At 40.9% G+C, this 22,201-nt stretch overlaps 2 protein-coding genes across 4 annotated transcripts in view; one reads left to right on the top strand and one right to left on the bottom strand.

Moving 5' to 3' along the window:
- B3GNTL1 (UDP-GlcNAc:betaGal beta-1,3-N-acetylglucosaminyltransferase like 1) overlaps positions 1-6,333 on the top strand; it is a 134,699-nt gene extending 128,366 nt beyond the window's left edge. The window contains exons 11-12 of one of the 2 annotated variants that reach the window (XM_068413045.1): positions 611-699; positions 2,568-6,333. In XM_068413045.1, the coding sequence (XP_068269146.1) occupies positions 611-691 (81 nt within the window). In that variant the 3' untranslated portion in view covers positions 692-699; positions 2,568-6,333. The remainder of the gene's footprint in view (positions 1-610; positions 700-2,567) is intronic. The other variant, XM_068413046.1, reaches the window with a different exon arrangement.
- The window catches only part of TBCD (tubulin folding cofactor D), a 129,019-nt gene continuing 107,320 nt past the window's right edge, over positions 503-22,201 (bottom strand). For both annotated transcript variants that reach the window (XM_068413043.1, XM_068413044.1), the window contains exons 34-40: positions 17,594-17,715; positions 16,577-16,654; positions 10,374-10,463; positions 9,301-9,388; positions 7,337-7,446; positions 4,347-4,431; positions 503-2,705 (exon numbers count right to left, since the gene is read on the bottom strand). In XM_068413043.1, the coding sequence (XP_068269144.1) occupies positions 2,694-2,705; positions 4,347-4,431; positions 7,337-7,446; positions 9,301-9,388; positions 10,374-10,463; positions 16,577-16,654; positions 17,594-17,715 (585 nt within the window). In that variant the 3' untranslated portion in view covers positions 503-2,693. The remainder of the gene's footprint in view (positions 2,706-4,346; positions 4,432-7,336; positions 7,447-9,300; positions 9,389-10,373; positions 10,464-16,576; positions 16,655-17,593; positions 17,716-22,201) is intronic.

Raw genomic sequence — 22,201 nt, forward strand, 5'->3', positions numbered from 1 at the left:
TCAGTAGAACGAAGGGCTGCGGGAAGAACAAAGCAGAAATGCTCAGAAATGCTGAAGTTGGCATGTTTCCTTAATGACATCACCGCCTTGCGAGATTGCTCACGGAGCAAATCCACCAGGTTCCTGTTCAGATAATGTAACTGCAGCTCAAAAGGAAACGCCTTTAACTATGCAAAATATTTCAGTTGCTTGATGAAAGGTTTGTTTCATCAGACAAGCTGATCATTGGTCAAGATCTACAAAAAAAAAAATATCACTCTTTTGTCAAATTCCCTTGGTCCATCCTCTGAAAACGCCTGCATTAGACAGCAAAACGTGCAGCCCACTGTCTGCAGAGCCGGGCTTAGGACAGCCCTTGTGTTCTATGTAGCAGCATGAGAATGAGTTGCATAATTTCCCCTGCCCTGTCCCCGCCCAAACATATTAATTTGAACACTGAGTTTTCAACATACACTTAATTTTGGAATGGAAACATCTCTGAGCCTTGGTTTATTTATGTCTAGTTCTGCAAACAGGACTTTCTTCTGTGGTCTGAAGAACCAACTTACCAAAACCTGTTACAACCTGAAATGAGGTTGGTTGCTCTAACTCTCTTTTTCTTCCCTCACAGGATTTGACAGGTGGAGCATTTGAAACAAACCTGAACACGCTGAACTTGAAGGAAGGGGTGGATTATTATCACTTCAACTAAAAACCAACGTAAGGCAGCGATACTGAAGCTGTGTTACCCTCTATGTACCTGTGGGTAGGACAGCCAAAGTGTTAAGAGGTTTAGAATTTTTTTTTTAGTAATTTGTGCTTCATTAAATTAATCTTTGTGCTGAGTAACCCCTTTCTCAGGGAGGTCCTAGTTACACCACGGATAATGCTATTTGCTCATTTTACTAGCGCACATCACTTGTTTACCAAACTCAGGTTGCTTGTTAAATTGTATTTCCAATTTAAACAACCATCAAATACAGGCCATAAGGTTACAGAGACCCGTTACCATAGGGAAGCCTTAAAAATGCATCAAGCAAAGCCTGCAACCTCTGGCAGTGTAAAGAGAGGCTTCTGTCAAACACTGCTTGGGGCCCTCAACCATTCCCTGCCGCTGGCTCATTTCCTGCTACTGGTGGCAGCAGCTGGTGCGTGCGGAGGCAAAGCTCTGCGCAGGGCTGGGCCTGAGGTGCGAGTGTGGCACCCACTGAGTCAGGGCTGGGTGGGAAGGACGGTGCGTCTGTAACGTCACCTGGCAGCCAGACACCCCTACGTACAGATGCTCGCAGTTGGCACTGGCCTGTCTCAGGTTTTGTGAATAAGCAGGCTTTGCCCACGCAACTCGTGGTGTTCTTGCAGCAGAGACCTAGAGGTGTAACTTTGCAAAACCAAGACCTTTTGAGAATGTACTAGAAACTTCCATTTTAATGACAGTGGAACAACACAGGGCTGTGGGTTCAGGAGTTTCTTCTGCAGTGATGCCTGTGAGCAGCCCTGCGTGCAGCCACGTGGCCAACTCAGTCTGTTGCTCTGTATGGGAATTGAGTACTGCTTGTTTAGTAGTCTGTGAGTAACACTGATCTACACTGAATTTCACCTGCCAGTCGAGGTTGCAAATATATTTAAGAAGTATTGAATAATACAATTTATAGATATCTTCTTAAAAAGACTCTTAGAGTGAGACAGGTTATAGTTTTGGAAATGAACACCTGCAGGAGAAGACTGTTGCAGTTTGTAGCACGTACTTCATAGAGAAACCGTCTTGGTTTTAGCTCCTCTGCCCGAATTATTCCTTCCTTTCAAATTTTCATAGATGTGTATGTGTGTACATATATATATATACACACACACACACAGAGCCACTGTTTTACTTGAAGTGCTGGGATAGTAGGATTTAATTAGAACCATCAAATGACACTGTAATTAGAACGTCATGTTGCCTGTGCATTTGTCCTCCCCCTCACATTAGTCTCACTAAAGATAAATGCTGTAGCCATTTCTTTTTACAGTCAATAAGAAATGGTCTAAATTCCTGGCAGTTGCTTGAAGTACTGAGTCACTTCTGTATTCTTCAAGGGAAAAAAATAAAGCTTTAGTCCCTAAAGGTAGTTTACCAGAAAAAAACATTTGCTTAAATTAGTTCTACAAGGAGCTATTAAGAGAGGCTTTGACTTTAGCTGAAGTGAAACCTGGATTTTTTTTTTTTGTTCGACTGTGACGTAAGAATGACAGACTTATCCACAGAGATACTTTATGCTCAGGAAGATTTCATTATCACCAAGCATTGCCATTCTTAACTCTGAAAAACAATTCTTTTAAGAGACTAACGCAGCAAGTCAGGTTTAATACTTCACGTGTGTACAGCAAGCACAGGCTGAATGGCTCCATTCAGGGCTGTGGAAGTATAAATCACTGACATCAAAAAAAACCCAGGTCACTTGTGACAGAAGTATGAAAAGAAACTGCCATCTTGTGGCTACAGAGAATGACTTTAAACACAGAAAACATCAGGAATCTTTGTTGCCTTCACATGGCACATCTGCACAATGCTGTAAGATGTAATCTCTGCCTCTTATTGTGTTCAACAGTGCGCTTCACAGCTCGTGCTGAGAATCCAGTTTGTCAGGATGCCCCAGCACAAACTCTTCCAGTCCTAATGGCACCTAAACCAAGAGCTTCAGTTTACAAACCAGCAGCCAGTGCCTGCAACTTCATCACGCTGAGCTCTACAAGAGAGAAAGAAAAGAAAGAGGTCACGGGGAGTAGCTTGTAGCACTATTTTAACAGTATCCCAATCTTGTAATTAAACGGAGAAGAAAATATAGACATACAGAGCTATAATATTGACAGCCCTTTTTAACATCTGCATTTTTAACTATCCTTTAGCATATTTTATTTGTACAAGTTTTAAAGGAATGGTAAGTGTTGATTTCATAAGAAATTAACTTCATTCACTTTTTCATAATGTTATGCCTGGCCTCCCCTATCATTTCTCCTCTGTTCTCAGGATATGTGAGCTCCTGAAGACGAGCAGTGTTATGCACTCTTGAAGGTTATTCATAATTTGTTAACTGTTACTCTTCTGAACAATTTTTTAACTATACTTTTTTTAAAATATATTTTTATATCAATGGCAACTCAAAGCATAGGATCTACTTACATTAAGAAGCATCTTCAGTGTAAAGGATTATCAGAATACTACACAGGAAGAACTGGCTGCCCTCAAAGACCTACACAATGTAATATCCCGAAGCGCCGTTAGCCAGGATCACCTTTAGGTGCCCTGGAGGAGAACCAGACTCGGTGACTTTCAGCCACAGATGTTGCAGCTGTGAAAAAGGCTAATGGGGTTCTGAAAGGGAACCGTGCAGGGCAACAAACTAATGCCTTGTGTAATTCTAGTCATGAAAATAGACTTAATGGTGTTCAAATATTTTAATGAGAAAATGAAGGGAACGAAGATCCACTCTACTAGGAAAAACTTTAGAAAGAAGACTGCATGGGTGATGGTTCTGAATTCTAAAATAATTACAAAGGACTAAACTTTCTACAACTATGAAAGGAGAACAATAAAAATTACAAAGGCCAAGAATAAATGGCTATACCGCTATTTTTAAGCTTCATCAATTTACAGAATAGATTATACGCTGTGGATGCCTGTGATACTAGGGAAGTAGCCCTGGCTCATCAAGAGTTTTCACCTTGTCTTGTATTACTTAAAGTAAAAATAATTTTTCTTTGTAAATTGTCACATTAACACAAGTTCTCTAAAACAGCAATAATTCAGCCTCCTCATCTTTGCACAGAGAGGAAAGGAACCTCTCAGAAACTCTTACTTTCTGAAATACTGAGCAGATGGGCAATTCCAAACTATCTGCATTAAAATGACCTGGGACCTACATATTGGATATATCATCTGTCTCCTTAGCAATGTATTAACTTTTATATTCTTCCTCTTAGGCAGCGTTAGAATTCTGTGGCTTGCACAACCACATTATAATTTTGTTGTTGAATTTCACTGGGAAGTTTTTATCCTTTTTCTTTCCTCAGAAAGGGCAGACGAACAGTTTTGGAAACATCTGTGCTGTATTATTTCATTCTTGCATTCTGTCTGAGTAAGATGTCACACTACAAGTCTGGAATGTTTTCAAGAAACAAGACTGGAAGGGCTTAAGACAAGAGTCTTCAGCAATTCCATACAGTCTGCAGTAAGCTGTGAGGATGTTCCTCCTGGTGCACACTGATATATTCATGAACCAGTGAATAATTGCATCTGTTGCACCAAAGTACACAGCAGAGCTGGTGGAACAATTGATCATTACGATTTTTTTTGGAAAAACCCTCCGGAGCACGTTTCCAGAATTTACCTTGGACACCAGCTGCGGCTTGGGCACTTTCATGAGATCACAGAGACAGTTGCGCTTCTCTCTTACTACCGGCAATCCCGCTTCCCTGCGTGAGGAATATGTTCCAGTTAATTCAAAAATTCACACCTGAAGTTGGCTACATACATACAACTTCTTCAGCTGTCCATTTATCATTCTATTACTACGTACACATCTGTACTTCTGTGTACATTTCAAATTGCAGAGGATTTGTTGTGTCACAGTAAGAACAATGTAACATTTTTGTACCATCTTAAGCCAGATAAACCATAACTACCCAGCAGGTCTTCCAGCAGTGACAGTTACTAGTACAGTGTCCCAGACTCTTCTTTTAAGTGTTTGTATTCCAAAAGAGAAAACACTTATTCATACAGCCCTTTTGACTAGAACTTCACTCATTTATTCTCTAAATTTACAGCTCCTTTTTTGCTTTTGAAAACTTCACATTAAGAATTTAAATAAATGTCATTGGATTTGGCGAACATTCTACTATCTATAGAAGCTTTCTCCTGAAACAGAAAATCCAGACCTAAAACTTGTGAGTCTTTTAAACAGTTTCTGAAGTAGTGTGATGGCCATGAGATAATTTCCTCAAGAACAAAAAGCCCCCAAATGCCAAAAATCCACACAGACAACATTCTTCTCCACGTTGTAAAAATCTACCCCTCTAACTGGAATGCTGTGAGACTGCTAGTGTTACTCCCCAATTCAGTATATTTATTTTGTTTTTCTTAACAACTGTAAATGGGCTATTAAAAATGTAACTCTTAGCACATAAACAGTCCAAAACTAGAGAGAAAAAGGCATGAAGGGCAAGTTAGAAATAATCTGAACTTTTTTTTTTATAGACACCTTGGACAATTTGTCCTATTTAATACTGGAAACCTTCCTGTGGCTAAAGAAAAAGTTATTATTTATGGAGTTATTTGTTTAAAGTCTGAATTACACAATCATATGATAAACTCTCTGTAGTTCCACCAAGGAACAAATATGCATATGCCAGTAATTATCACCTTCCTCAAATATTAATTCTCATTTGGCTCCCTGATGTTAATGCTTATTGTAATTCAGAATTTACTATGCTTGGTTTAGCACTGAGAGAGCTTGAGAATAACAAGCAGCTCGCTCTGACACTCAGCAAGGACTTCAAGTATCTTCTTTTGTAAACAGTTCAAATCTACCAAGATAAAACAATTAAGTTTTAAGTAAACGAGCTCCTCATCTTTAATCTTAGCCCAGTGGACATATTGCAACGGGGCACTTAGAGCAAGCCCTGAACCAAGACAAAACAAAACAGGCAGCCAGTCACACCTGGGAAGTGACAAGGTGAAAATAGAATATTTAGTTTTCTGAAGTGGTTTTTAGGAAGAATTTTGCTTTGTTTCACTAACCCATTTATGAGTAGAGCTGTCCTACTGCTGTTGCTGCTGTAGCAATTCCGTGGGTACCACTTCTAATTCTGACATTGGAAACATCCCTGTGTGACAGCAGTAAGCTCATCCTACTCCATTGTTTCTCTTAACAAATTCTTTCTGTAACTTGTGAGCAAGCCTGCTCTTAAATGCAGATTTCATAAGCGAGCACTGAATCACACCAAACACAATACTGAACATCACTATGGGGTTAAGCAAGTCAGAATTGTTGATAGCCAGTTCTTCAGATCTGAGACCGTTAGTCTGATTTTGTACTGGCAAATTCAGAAAAAGAGCAGCAGCCATCCCTTGTAATGAAAAAAAGTAGTTTTCTTCTCCCAAATATAAAGTTAATTTAAGCTCAAGCACAAAAATAAAATAGAAATTAAATAAAAGTTAAATAATGTCAGCATGCAGTCTGAAAATATGTAAACCACAACCTTAAGGCGTATTTGTTCTTTGAACGTGTCTAGGTTAATTTTATTTCCATGAAATGTCAATGAAGACAAAAAGCCATTTAATATAATGACTAAATAAATTATATATATTTTTTTTAATATCTGTCTATTCTCATGTATTAACTTTGACTACTGTTTGAGGCGAGGTGTCGGGCTAGTAGACCCATGACCCAGGAGAATCATCTGTAACAAGGAAACAATGTTTATCGTGGCAGCAAAACGAATAAACTAATTAGTATCTTAAAGCTCCATATTTCCTCAGATAGGCACTGCCACCTTTTAGAAACTTTTCCAGGTGACTATAATGCACAACGCTCAAATTTGCAGAAGAGGAAAAAGCCAGTGCCCCAATTCTGGTGAATATTCCCTCCTCCTGTCACTTCAAAGGTGCTGACAGAGAGTCCCTCCCGCCCCTGAAAGACACCGTGCTGCTCTGGTGACTCTTGCTCCTGAAGAACGAGACACTGTTCCCCCTGCGCTCAGAAGGAGCTGATGTTACAGGTAACGGTAAAACAAATAATTAGGTTATATAAAAGGGGTTGTTTAATTCATGCAATCATCTGCTTGGGAAATGGCTAAACGGTTCCAATTCAAACCATTTGCTTGAATACAACGTTTGGAGCATTTTGAGCAGTTGCATTTCATGGGAGATTTGAGCTGTTCTGCTAATTCTGTTGTTTCCCAGCTTGCAGAGATCCTTCCTTTCCCCAAATCCTGCCAGTGCTCATAAATGCCAAGAAACTGTCTGTGCAGTTGAAGTTTGACTGTTTGCACAGCCCAGGCTCGCTCTGTTTCATGGATGATTTCCAAGATCTCCTCCCTTTTTATGTTGTTAGAAAAATATGGATATTTTACTTTATCTAGTGGTGATTTTATACATACCGCCTTCCAGTGGGACAATATAAGAGAGAGTTCTTTAGAACAGAAGAATTATTTTCAGCAATGCTCTTCTGGCCTAGAAGCAATAAACAGCTAAAACTACGGTATCGTTTCTCACCACTTCCTTGCCACCAGCTTTCAAAGTCACAGACTTTTGTTTTTAACTTCAGTGGTACAGAAATTATTTCAGCTCTTATTACTATCTAGCAACAACTTCACTTACCAGTTGGTATCGCTGAGTATGGTCATAACCTCATCCATAATGGCAGGATCAACTACATCGCTGTAGGTTATCAGCATTTCGTACACTTGACTGGCTGTCGTTTTCCGAACCTATGGGGAAGAGCAGAGGAGCCTTTAGTAAAGTATCCAGAGTCCCCTACGGAAGAGCCCAGTGCCATTACTGGTACTGGTTCTTCACACTGATGATCGTTTTATGGTGGACACTTTGTAATACTCAGAACTACAGCCTGTCCCTGCCTCTGACAGCGATTCGCTGCAGGAAGGGACGACATTTCTGTACCTCAAGGAAAATTCATGCTCCTACAATCGGTGTATTTTCACTAAACTGTTGCAGGATTTCAGATTAAGAGCTGTCCCCCACAGGGAACAGAGCCACATGTTTGAGAACAGCCCAACTGGAGCATTTCTGTTCTTGAAGTGACTGAGCTAAAGTCTGGCTCCAACTTTGGTTGCTGCAGGCCCACAAAACAGCTAAATTTCCCAGTCTGGAGAGCGTAAGAGTCAGCAAAACTCTTTAAAAAACTGTTGGGAGATAGCTGATGATGTGAGTAACGAGCTTTTTACACTCCAGTTTCCGGAATCAGTTAATTTGCAAGTATTTTTCCCAGAGCACTGTTCAGTAGTGATGTTGGTGTGCTAGGCTGGGTTCTGAAGTACAGTGCGTACTAAACGTACTAAATGGAAGACAGCAAATTTGCAACAAAACAAATTCTGTGGGTTTTTTTTTTTTCAAGAAAGCCTGATGATAACCAAAGGAAGGCAAAGAAATTATAGGGTTATTTCTGGAGTAGTAGTGCCAAATTGAATTGACCCATCTGTAAAAACAAAACATAGTTATGATGTAAAATACCAATAAAACATGAAATTGAAGTGATCTCTCCTCAGGTCTTACGTTGTGCCCTTCCTGCAAAGGATTCTTCATGTAGCAAGTACACACAACATGGAAAGAGTTGGACTAAAAATCTGAACTGTCAAACTTTGCTGAGTCCTGTATGATTTTAACCTTATCAAAAAGCAATCGGCAAAAGCAATCAGTGGTAGAATAAACAGTGCTGGTTTGCATTGGCCAGACACGGGGCTCTTCAGTGCGTTCTCAAACCACTTTAAGCCCTCATGGGTTTTTACATTCTTTTTATGTGCCCTTGCAGTTACTTCTGCCAGCCTTTGTTTCTCCTACACTACTTGACTGTAGGAGCAGCCGAGGTGCTTAGTCCTCCCTTACTCACACGAACACCCACACATCTTCCCAGGTGAAAACCTAGTAGCGAAGCCCAGAGAGCTGGGTTACGTGTTTGGTGTCACAGCAGCCGTAGGTCAGGGCTCCCAGGTCTTGCACAGTGAACGTAGCCCCTCCCTCAAAAACCTAAGTCAACAAAAATTTTAAAGGACTTAGATAATATTATCCCACATACAATCTTCTCTTATACATACTGAGTAATAACTCAGGTTTTGTGCCCTGCTTCAGTTAGTCTTATGAAAAGGCAAACTGATAAACCTTCCTGTGTTGCACAAGCTTTCGTCACACCTGACAAAAAGAACAAATATATTTTTCTTGAACCAGAACTACTCCTGTGATGCTACTATCAGAAATATTGCAAAACTAACAGTACTGTAGCTGATTGGAGCTTTCAAGCACTAAGAGGTGAACAGGTCTTCACTGGGCTGGGTGCTGGGTAAAAGAAACAAACGCCTGAGGCACCTGAATTGCTTCTAATTTAAACCAGAGGAAGAGCAGTCCGTGGCACGGCCAGGCACGCCGCGAGTATCCAGTAGCCTGTTTCAGATGGCAGCATTGCAGATAACAGACCCTTGAGAAATAAAACCTATTATATACGCTAATATCTCTTAAAAAGAATGCTGCTTTAATGTACTTTAAATTATTTTTTTACTAATAAAGCATTTTAAATAAAACATTTGATAATACACAATGTCTTCAATACTTACTACAGGATATGGATGGCAAAGAAGGAGAAACAATTGAAATAAAACTTTCTCTCTCATGTCTCCTTGAAATTGAATCAGGCCACAAAACCTACAAAACGTAAGAAAAACCAAACAGGTCTTGTGTGATATTTGTGTAATAACTGCAGCAGTACCTTCTGAGGCTCAGAATGAAGATGTCTATCAGAAAAAGGGCAGGAGGGGAAGCTTTGCTACGGCCAGGCAATCTCAGTGATACTCAAAGTGCTGTGGGAAAGCAAACACGGAGGGGGAGTGTGCTGAAATCCTTACGGGTTACTGAGATGCCACACGTTTACGCCAAGCACAAAGATGGTTTTAAAGCTACTGACGGGCAGCACCAAATCCGTTCACTAAAAACCACGAGACTCAAGCTCTCGCACAGACAAGAAGGGCCAGGGAGGCTCTTGCGTGATGCAGTTAAGAGTGAAAGACAAATCAGAAACATGGGCAACTTCTCACGTTAGGCTTTCTTGCACTCTTAAAATATCACCAATAAAGAAATGCAATTAAAGTCACTAAAATCATCGCTTGCCATAGTTACTCCTGAATGATTTTGCCAAGTTTCTGCCAATGAACCTTTGTTCAGCTCTGCAACACTTTGTCTTCCCCCCCCGCCCCAGTATTGTCTTTCCTGACTGGTACATTTTTGGTGTGACTTCTCTGCTGTCTGAACTGAGGGCTTTGCCCCTGAAGCCAGATAATAATTTTGCAGGTGTTTTCAGCTCTTAGTGCACGTAAGATCTAATCAATTATATAAATTTTGTGTTGGCACCAAGTCAAGCTCTCTACAAGCAAAAAGCAAACAACTCACTACATCTTTAAGAATATCAACATTTTAAAAGTAGTTAAATTTTATCAGGTCCTCCATACGTTGTCAGCCCAACCACCCAGAAGTACCTGAAACTCTCACACCATTATATTACATGTACTTGTGGGCATTTCTCCTTTAAATGTCACATGACATAGACCTCACTCTTACATCTGGTATGTCCTGTACTTAAATTTTCTTCACTTTCTATGAGCAGAGAAAAGATTTCTTTATGTCATCAACTCACACTCCTATGCTGGAGCGAAGCTTCCGGATGGCTTTGGCTCTTTTGATCTCTTCTTTACAAAGGGTAAATAACTTCACTGCGAAGGGATGGCTGAAAACAGGAAAGAAAAAAAATGAGAAATAGATTTCAATAGAATTTCAAACACATTTAATGACTGTAAAGATGCCAAATTAACATTCAAAGGAGAGGAAAGACACAACGCAGAGCGGTCCGTGCTTCCACAGCAGCACACCCTGCTTCAGGTGGGCCTTTGGTAAAGACGCAGGCGAGTTTGGCCACCACCTTACTGGGCCTTTTTTCTTTTTGTTACAGGGAAAAGATTACTATGAATTATTTGCATTGCTACTACCTGTACGCTGAAGCACGAACTACATTTATCCAAACAGATTCAGTCTGTGCGTGATAATCGACTGGCCATGGCTTGTGTTGACCACAAAGCGTGGTGTGATCAGAAATACTCTGTCAGCAATTAAACTATTCTATAGCCAAATAAAAAGTATTTAGTCTGTGTATCATTGTGGTGCCTTGGGCGTTCCCTAAGGTCTTCAACCAAACTTTACAGAAAAGGGGATGAATGTTGTTCTTAAATACTCTCCCGTTTCACAGCCCAAATTCCTTTAGTGATTCCAGACAACGTAATTAAACACAGGGCATACAGTTCTGTTAGTGTACGAGTCATGAAGCCATCTTTAAATATATTTAGCAAATTCTTTTCTTTTTCCACAGTCTGGGAAACGGGATTCTCACAGCTCTTTCCCAGACACTCATACAAACACAAGTTTAATGTTAATATATTCCAAGGATCTATTAAAGAGAAGTAAAGAGGGAATATTGCTTTTATTTCAGCACAAATTATTTAATCTTTTACTTGCGACACTCAAGGCTGAAGTGCCATGGACGCAAAAGAAACTATTTTGTATTTGTCTAGTAAGCACAATTACTTCTAGACTGCATATTTGGGGAACCTCACTGTATTGTGTATGTAATGCAGAAAGCAAAAGTCCTAACATTTCTTTTCTGCTACCATGAATCAAAGCTGTGGATAAAAACTACTCAAAAACGCTGTGTAGTGTAATCTGTTGAAAACCAGAACATTTGAAAACAAGAGGTTTATAGGAGTGACGGGATGTTTTGTTAAGTTAATGCACCTTGTTATATATAGTTTTCCAGACAAAAGTTAGTGTTTTTTAATTACTTTAAAAAAAATTCTTCAAATACTGGCATATACTGGCAAATATTGACTTGGTTAAAAAAACTAACAACAATCCATGGAACCATTAAGCTAAAGAATGCTGTCTACAGCTGTCCCAGTACTGTCCAGAAACCACACTAAAAGAGTAAATAAAATTGCCAGGTTTTCCATGTTAGTATCAAGGCTTCATAAGACATTTTCAGAGCTGACGGTGGCTTTCAGGCCCAAAGAGTCTGGGGAGCACTGATTCAAAATATTGCTGAAAGAGCAAGTTTTTTGCCATCCTTTGCCTGCAGCCACGTCAGCACCATTTCCACACTTGAAGGAGTATGATAAGCATGTAGGAGGGACCTGATGAGAATGACAGACATCTGCATGAATGAGTTGGGGTGTGTCTACGGACACTGATTTGTCTGGGTGGGTGAGGGAAGAGCGTATCTGCTCTCTCAGGATTACGAGGAGGTATGGTTTGTCTTACGTTGGTGAAATTTCTCCTCCTCCCACCTCTGATTACACAAAGACATTGTGTAGACAACTAATTACAATACCTGCGATGCATGCCTGGCTTTCAGCACAGAACAGCAGCAATATAGTGAATTAGGTGAGATTTAAATTGGTTGAACAACAGGGACATCACTGAGAAGTATAGCAACAAAGAGCCCAGTTGGAACAAGAGCATCTGGAATAAATTTAATACACATAACCTTATGTGCAGCATTTTGTGTTTAAAACAGATGCACTTTCCTTTCTGTCATTTGCCAATTTCACATTTGTAATAACCAAACCTAACCTACGTGTGATCTCAAATGACTCAAATAGCTTGGCCTCTGCAAAGGAAATTGAGAAAATTCCTTCTCCTGTGTGGGCACAGCGCCAGCAGAAACGGAGTCGGCATCTGGGGAAAAGGGATCAGCCTCGAGTCTTTACATTATGTAAATTGGGCGCACGTGGTACTGCAAAGAGGTGCGGGCTCTTTCCTCTGAAAGGTGACCTGAGTTTCAACAGTTCAGCTGACATCACCTGGGGTGGCCGTGAAACCAGAGGACAGCTATTGCCACGCTCTTTACTTTATGCCTCATTAAGCAATAGCAGTATAATTGCTTTAAAAAAATCCACAGGAGCATGTAATACCTTGAAATCATTAGTCTGAGATCGGTGGGGACACGTACCTTCTTAAACCACTGTGAGACCACCAGAAAAATATTATACATATACAACACATGAATGCTTCTGCTGAATATGTAAAGTATAGACACATAAGAAAGAGAAATACTTATAGATCCTGAATTGTCATTCAAAGGCTGTTCTGTTCACATGGTACCGAGTATTAGACTAATCTTACCGTACTTGCTAAGGAATTAGCAATATATCTGGGCTCTTGGCAGGCTGAGCATCTCTGGTGATCATTCACTCCCAAGACCAGCACAACAACTGCTGCAGCCCCAGGAGCCATAACCAGGAAACAATGCTCCAGTGCCAGTTTTGCAAGTGGCTTCAGCTCACTGTCCTTTATTCTCCCTTTCCCTTGTCCCAGTACCAGCAGGGAGCTGACAGTTACCACCATCTTTTAAGAGTGGCCACTGGTGAGTTTAGCAAAGCCCAGTACGCTCTGCTTTATTTATAACAGCTCTGTTTCCAGCGTGGTGCTCTCTGCTTCCAGCAGTCTCTAATCAATTAACACTCCCTACCTTCCTATGAATACAGCTCCACAAATTCACAATGTACACTGAGATGAAATCAGGAGGTTTCGGGTTGTGCTACCACAGAGAAGAAATTACATTTCAGCTGAAAACTCTTGCCCTGTTGGGGGTGGCGGAGCACGGCAGGTGAGTGACACTGCAGTGTCACCAAGGCTTCAGGCCAGCACACACCTGCGCCGCTGCCAAAAGAAATGGTTTTCCCCCACTTCCCTCCTTATTTTGGCACAATTTGTGAGCACACAGCAGAACTACCTCAAGCTGAATTTTACTGGCAGAAGGGTATTTCTAACTGGGAACAGTTCTCTAATGCCACTTATCACGTAGCAATACAAACCATTCCTGCCAGTTCAAGGGAGAGGGAAACTCTCATGCTGGACACGCAGGTTTACGCCAGCTTCAGGAAGCAGCAGCCTGAAAAATGGCCGGCAGAGCTTTTCTTTTCATACTGCAGATTCAAAGTAAGCCAAGCACAACAAAGAAGAGCTGCTTCTGATAGCCTTTTGATTACCCCAGTGATAGGAAAGCCGATTCATTTCAAACCCCCCTGGACAGGTATTTACCCCAGACTTCGCTTCCCTGCTGGCAGGTTCAGCAGGGCCCTGGCACAGAAATGACCCAGGCACGGCAAATGACTCTCACTTCAAACACAAGCATTCCCAATACCAGAACGGCACAGAAACACCCAGTGGGGTTGCCCTCCTGCACAGAGATGACGAGAAAAGCCATACAGAGAGCTTCACAACCACTGAAACCCATCTACAGCCAGAAAGGTCGAACTGCGGATTCTGAACTGTACGAGCTGTGTGGTGCGAAGAGGCAGGAAAATGCACGGCGGGTGCACCTCTGCGGGGCTGGAGGGACCCCACGTGGCAATTGGCTTTAACAGGAGCGCTGAGCTCCCAACGCGCGTCAAACTAACTCAGCCAACAGCTATTAATCTTGTTTGAATTAAGCAGTGTGGAGTATTACCCGCTCTGGACTGCTATGTTTTGTTGGAAAACAGAGGTCCAGGATAGTGCACAATATCCATCTGAAACTTCAAAATGCATCTGCAAAGACTTTTTTTATAATGTGACAGTTGACTATTAAGCGTCTGGCACAGGTGTAATCCTGATGCCGGACATCCTACAACCCAAGTTCCCTTGCTAAAACTCCACTCAGCCCAATGTGGTAAAAAATGAGGGAAGGAGATGAAATGAGAGCCAAACACCCCAAGGAATGCTAATGTTTCATTCCCAGATCCTCCAAAAAGTTTTTCACTTGCTACATGACAAGCAATAAGTTTGCAGCAGAACAGAAGCAACAGGGAAGTTGCTCACCAGCAGCAAGACTGGCTGTTTTCTTAAAACAGCCGTGCACCTCATCCCTCTTATTACAGGCAGACTTTTTATATAAAAGTACCTGAAACTGTATGCAGACAAGGCCTTTTCATGCCATCAAGCAGAGTGTCTCAGTTTTCAGGTTCATTCTGCATTGTACTTCTACACTTTTATGGCATGCTGCTTTGAAAAGGGAGTAAACGGTCCCACTCAAGAAACCAGGCACAAAGTCACACTTTTCTTCTATGCAAAAAGCAGTAGGTGGCATCCAACAGTGCGGGCGGGCAGGCCTCGGAGCCAGCATCAGTGTTTATCCATCCCTAACTATACCCAAACAGCACATGCCAAAGGAAGAAAATGCAAATATTGCACTAAATATAATTCTGGGCTCACCCACCCACCACGTTCAGCTGAGCTGCGCACAGGCTCCGAGAGCGCAGCAGAGCCCAGCACGGCAGGTTCACTTGGCTCTCCGTGACGTACACACAGGAACTCGTTCATGATCACCTCTCAACCATACGGTACCTATACTACCAAAACACTGTCACATGCAGGAACTAAATCCTCTGTCTCTTTCTAGTTGTCTTCAAACTCCCGAGAGCTCTGGCCTCCCAGAGCTTTTGTATGATAATGAGTTCTTGCGCTTCATGCCAGTATTTCGTGCCCTTGCCATAAGAAAGATCCACTGGGCTGTACAATTATTACTTTTCTTTTTTGGTTTCATCATCAAACTGGAAGCAAATACATTTGTATCAGCTTCACAATCCTTCCCCTCTTCCCCCTGGGTTTTATTTCAGGCCTTTTTAATAAAGCATTACAACAGCACCACAGGACTGACATTGAGCCTCACACAGCGAGTGGGTATGCAGTGATGCTACCACATGCTGTTTAGTGACCCATGACGTGGGAGACACAGACTTTACCTGGGATTTCCACCCATAATCTATCATTTTCCCCAGAAGGGAAGACTGGAGCCTATGTGGAAGTCCCAGATCACTAGCATGATTACCAAACCAAACAAGTAATATTCATCCCATCTGTGAATATTAGACTCATTTTAAATTCCCATTCAAAAAGAGACTGCCAAATTTGATTTAAGATAGATTATCTCAATAACACACTTGGAAACAAGAATAGACTCAATTAAAACTTTCAGAGAGATAAAAGCTTTTCAAATTTATCTGCTGTGAGCAATTCTTGAATCAACACATCACAAATCCAGTATACGTGCTGGTAGGAATCACGTTATACAGTTCTGCAAATATCTGTAGACGTGCCAAGATGCCGCCTGTGAGAGTTTGTGGAATATATTTTAATATTACTGAAATTAAAATAATTCTCTTCTGAAACATCTGCAAAAAAGCAGGATTTCACATTGGAATATCTTATTCATGTTTATCCGTTCCTGAACTACCTTCCAGAAGGCTGAACTCTGTGTGGAAAAGCTGGGACGTGCCTTTTTTTTTATTCTTATTAGAATCTTAATTAACTTCTTTGGAGATACTCACGTTAACGAAAGAAGTGGGATTTTGGAAGCGATAGCTTGCAGGCAGACAGTTTTGCAGCATCACAACAGGACACTGCCATTGCTAAAGGCTCAACAGTACAATGAAGAACGTGCTCCAAAAAATATGCATTTAAGAAGCTAGTAAAGGAAAGAAGCGAAATGGATCTGATACTGGCCCAAGTCTGCCAGGTGAAACATACAAATTGAATTTGATTAATGTACTGGTTGTTAAACAATGAACCAATAACCAATTTCTACACTGATACGAGAGTCAAAGATTTTATGAAAACCCTTTCAAGACTATCTGGTCCAGAATTTATCACAGCTGCCCCACTTCAGGAGAATTAAAACATTATATCCATATACACACACATTTAAGAGTCCTATGCACCCACATCTATAGCAACATTCAGCAGCAGCCAGTGTAAGATTTAAGAGGCCTGTTGCACTGTGGAAAATAAACAAACAAACTTTCAGCAACTTACTTCTCTTGCATGGTAAATATATCAAAACAGCCATTTGCCAGCATTTGGTCCAGCATTGCCAGGAGAGGTACAGACACCCTGATGAAAGAAAATAAATTTAACAATGTAAATACACTTCTTGGCATACATATATACACTATTTTCAATTAGAAGCAAAGAAAGAAACTTCCTATCTACCTACACATATTTAAATTAGAACTCTAATTTACACAGAGGAGGGTTGCCCAGTAACTTCTGTGTGTTGGCTAAATCATCCTTGTTGGCTGAGAGGGGGCTATTCCGTTACAGCCAAAAGGAAAAAAATCTAATTAACAACACGCCTGGTTTGAACTTGCAGGGTCCTGAAAACACAATTAACAGTAGTATAAAATCTTAATTTATTTTCCTAGTATATAAACAATGTATTCCACAAAATGTATCAGAAGTTACAACACCTTCTCACTGCAGGTAATTACCAAACGAACCAACACACAATGTGTGAGCTGGAATAACTATGGCCATGTTTTCTATTTCAATAGCTGAGAGAAGAAACAAAACAAAAATAAAATAAAAATGAAAACTCTATTAATAGTTATGGGGTTTTTTCCCCCTAGGGCATATTTTGTATTTTGCACATGTTTGGTAAGTGAGGCTTACAGAAATTAATCTCATTATGCAGAATGAGTCACCTTTAAAGAAAACCTTCACAAGAAAATTACACTTCAAGTATTTGTGAAAAAACACTACCTAAACGAAATGCAGACTGGACTACACTGAAAAGTGTGCAGCAATATAGTCCCCAGTATTGCATTATATAGAAACTGGTGCTTACCACATGATGTGCAATATTAAACTACAGTAAATGCAAAATATTCTACCATCACTCCTTTGTTATACATTTTACCAAAGGTACTGCTGTACCAACCAGATCTATTGAAGCAGATTTACACGGCTCAGGCATATTAAAACAGATGTGCCACACATCTGACTTCTGACAGTCCTGCTGTTAAAGAGCAAAAAGCCAAACTAAACCATTACCGGTCATTATGCAGGTTGTCCTCAAAGACCTTTAGCAACGTCTCACAAAAACTCTCCATAGCACTGGAATCATTCTGGATTTTCTTCATGTAGTCAAAGAGGCTCTGGGCAGAGTACCGGAGCTACAACGGAAGGAACCTCAAATGAAGGCACAGGGAAAACATCCCACTGCAACACACCAAACACCAACTCCACAGAATCCCACTTATCCTTCGCTGCCTGAGGTGTACACCTGCACTGTGAAGATATTCTTCCAACAGCAGCCGAGTGTATAAATTCAGTATCACCATCTGACAGGAAGACGGCTATTTTACTTTCATTAATCCTTTTAAAGTTTTGCCATTGTAGGAGAAAAGACCACATTAAAGGTTCATTATTTTCCTTCTCTCAAAAATAAAACATCCCCAAACCACTATGATTATCCTGATTTACTTCAAATAATAATATTATTCTGGCTCTGAAAGTTAAAGAGTACCCAAGAAGTTCAAGAGGTAATATTTATTAAACAAACTGATGTTACTGAAAAATGCAGGCAAGCTCTTGGGCACATGGCGCAGGCCACACAACCCAGCCGTAAACTCGGGTTAAAAATTAAAAACAACTTAGAAATAATGACTCTTGGTTTAACTTTATTATGTTAATCAGCTCGAAAGATGGCAGAGGGAGGTTTTAGTGCTGCTGTTCAGGCTCAGCTGGAAGCAGGCTGTTTGGCTCACGCCAGCTGTTCAGCAGCACGGCCTACAGCCTTCACCCCACGGCTCCCCGCTGTCCCGGTCCCCGCTCCCCAGGAGCTACAGCCCTTGGGAGCACAAGCCAGCCCGGCCGCGCCTCTCCCGGACCTGCAGTGCAGGAGGGGAGAAGGCAGAGTCTCTGTGGGATCCCCCTTTGCCATGGGATCCCACTTTCCCTCGGGATCCAGGCCCCCAAGCAGCGAACGGGGCCTGGATCAACACCCTTGAGCAGCGGGACAAGGACCGCCACAGGCTACACGAACATCTCTACTAATCTAAGATTCTTCATGTCTGGGAGAGGTAGGAATTTTAGTTTCCAGGCTCATCTTTTAAAATATTGACTTCCCTTGAGGATGAGAAAAAAAAACAATTGGGGTTTTTTGTTACAGAAACTACCTCAAAGGAAAATATCTCCTCAAGGATGAACGCAATCAGATTTCTGAATTTTCCTGGCTCTGATGTGAAAGAAACTGCCTCAAGTTGTGCCAGGGGAGGTTTACATTGGATATCATGAAAAATTTCTTCACTGAAAGGGTTGTCAAGCCCTGGAACAGGCTGCCCAGGGCAGTGGTGGAGTCCCCATCCCTGGAGGGATTTAAAAGCCGTGTAGATGTGGTACTGAGGGACATGGGTTAGTGGTGGCCTTGGCAGTGCTGGGTTAATGGTTGGACTCAATGACCTTAAAAGTCCTTTCCAACCAAAACCATTCTGTGATTCTATGATTATCAGTCCTGCTGGGGCTTGGTCAAGTCGCTTAGGGAAGGGGGCAGGGGGGGGTGGTTAGGGGGTGCCTGCCTAGAAGAAACAGGGTTACAGTGAAGGGGGCTGTGGGAAGGGTAGGTGGGGCAGATCAGTTTTGAAGTATGAACTTCTTCTAGTTCTGGTTCCAAGTGTTAAATCATTTTCTGCTGAGTCAAGAGGGGGATGTAAGCAATACTTAAGTCTATTCAGTCAGTGGAGATTTTCTTTCTGAAGCTCATACATAACATTTTGATAGCTCATTCAAAGGTGCAATCAGTTCCCTCAGGAGACTGACCCTTTCATCCAGAAAAGAAAAAAAAGAAAATCAGATCACTATGAGAATTGTCACAGGTGTCTTCCTGAAAGCAAAAGAGAGGAATGTCTATTTAAACATTTTCTCTAATTTAAATTTTATATCAGTAACGTTTATGGGTGCATCAACACAGAAGAACAAGAAACTTTTTAGCCTTGAATCAAAACTCTGAACTGGTTTTGAAAAGCTTTAGCCTACTTGTAGACACCATGGCACAGCAATCCAAACTACCTGGTAAGCAGCACAGTTTGCTATTTTAGCAATTTGTTCTATAGTGAAACATACTGGGCAATGCAGAAGCAAAAATATTTCTTTAAAAGGGTCAAGCAATTTCAATAAATGATTCACTTATTCTGCATTTCAAAATGATAGTCAAATCTCCGTGAAAATTGTTTAAACATTTGTAAAAGCCAGCTATACTCAAGTGAAACACTGAATTGAACTGAGTGTGGTTCTTCCATATGCCAGAATGTTGGTGTGTTTCCCTGTACACTGAGTATAAACTGTATCCTTACACTGAAAGGTCTGTAGAGGATATTCAATTGCAAGGAAGAGAGATTTCCTAAAACTTTAAAACCTGCTTAATTATTGTGTACTACCCTTTAAAACAACCTGTGCATTTAAGACCATTACAAATAAATGAGAAATGCTTTGTCTTAATACCTTACACTGGCAGAGATCAATTATAAGCAGAAGAAAGGTTACAATCCAAGTCAAGTCTCAGGAAAAGATCTTAAAACGTGTATGGTTAACCATGTAATTTTCTCTCCCATTTCTTTTGTCTTTTAAACTACCTTGCAGATCTCACACCAATTTTTGATGAAAGCTTAATTCCACAATGCTTCTCCTGCAGATTCAAATGATTGAAAAGGCAAGAATGGGTACAAAAGGGCAAGCATAGCTATATGTAGGATGTTCCAAAGCTGTGCAAAACCAAGACAGAGTAGCAGGATAATCAGAAAAACCTGTACAAGGAAGACAGCATTTCTTCATTAGCAAGTAATTAAACAAGACAAAAGTACATGTGTGGATAAACCATCACATAACTGCTTGGGAGATTTAAAAATGGGACATTTTCCAAAGAGTCAGCACAGACCATACAAACTTTATTGGAAGAAACTCCACCGTAACAAGATAACATTACATGAACAGGTTAAATCCGTATTTCCTCCTCAAGTGAACACTCCTTTTTCTCCCAGCAACCTATGACAACATCTGAGCTATAACCTTAATTGCTCATGAGCATTTGCAGAGAAGAGCATTTCCAAATTTCTTCCTCATCTATGCAGAACACAGAATTCACACTATATCAAATGTGTGACATTTACCTTTCCCTGGGGTTGCACGAGGACTGGGAAAGGAAATTAGGAGGTTAATGGGTTGGAACTGGGACAACTTTGGATAAGAATTTAAGAGGAGGCCTGAGCATGACCTTGTTCTCGTTAGACACAGTGAAAATAGGGTTTGCCAAGGCTTGAGTCTTCCATCATTTAAGCCAAGAGTAGGTACTTCAGTGATAGGCAATATACGATAAGGCAAACAGCGTTCAAAGGGACCATTCATCTGATGATAAAATTAGAAGTCCTAAAGATTTTACCTCTTGAAATACAGGAAATGTATGAGGAAGTGTGGCTACAGCAAAGGGAGAAGGCAGTTACAGCTCTGGGTAGGTGCATGGTGCATAAATAAGGTGTCTAAACAAACCTTCATGAAATTGTTTCCTAGTCAGCTTGCTGCAAAACTGAAGTACGATACTTCTAAAAACAGTCTCGAGACAACAACTGGCACTGATATTGCCAAAAGAAAATTAGCTTAGGCATCCAGTCTGTAACAGAGCATTCAAAATCTCAGCTAGCCATCAGCTGGAAAGATGCCTGATCCACCTAAGGGCTCTGATTCGTACTTTGCGGTACTATCTTGGACAGACGAGATAAAAAAGCCAGTGGGGCACGATGAGAAAGGAAGAGCCTGTACTGAAGATGTTCAGGAGATCGACGTACCCTAATGCTTGTCAGTCTCCCATCTAACCACAGTCTCCTCAGAGCCCCAGGTATCTCAGGAGAATTCAGTCTTCTGCATCTAATGCACCACAAATGGAAGTCAAGTGAGTAACTACTGAGAAAGCCTGGACAAAATCAGCGTTTTTATATAAAGAACATTGCTAAAGGCTCCAGTTTTCACAGAAGCATTTCAACAGAGAAAGACCTACTCAGAGTCAGAACGTTCCTGTAACGCGTGCAGAAGAAACCACGTTACGCTCACTAAGTGACACTGGTTTGGGATCATTTCTAATCCTGACACGTTTACAGCACAGAAGTGGCAGTAGCCTATTTTCCCAGTAACTTTAGAAAAAAATTGCATGTAATTTAGATTTTAGCACAAGTGAAAACGTCTCCCTTGTTTTACTCGCAACACTCCTTTTAATACATCAAATCTTTGCAGGCCAGTAACACTCAGACTCGAGTCAGTGATATTTTATGAGAAACAGGAATATAATAATTCACACTATTTTTTTTCTTAAAAAAAAGAATGCCAGAAATTATTCTCAAATGTATTTTGCTCAAGAATGATCAACCAAGAAAACTGGATTTAGGGCATGTTCCTTCATACCAAATATGCATTAATTTGCATACAATGTCACAGTAACCAGATGTTTTAGAACATCATCTATAAATGTCCCAACATTTTCATTTGTAATAACTAACCCAGCTGTTCAAAGCCCAATATTTTGGATAGTTTTGGAACTGGCTACACCAGTTGTTACAGGTCTTTGGCATCTCATGCTGGAACCCTGATACTGGTCTGGGACAACACTTCAAATTT

This window comes from Nyctibius grandis, chromosome 15 (assembly GCF_013368605.1).
Source record: "Nyctibius grandis isolate bNycGra1 chromosome 15, bNycGra1.pri, whole genome shotgun sequence".
NCBI classification, from domain to species: Eukaryota; Metazoa; Chordata; class Aves; order Nyctibiiformes; family Nyctibiidae; genus Nyctibius; species Nyctibius grandis.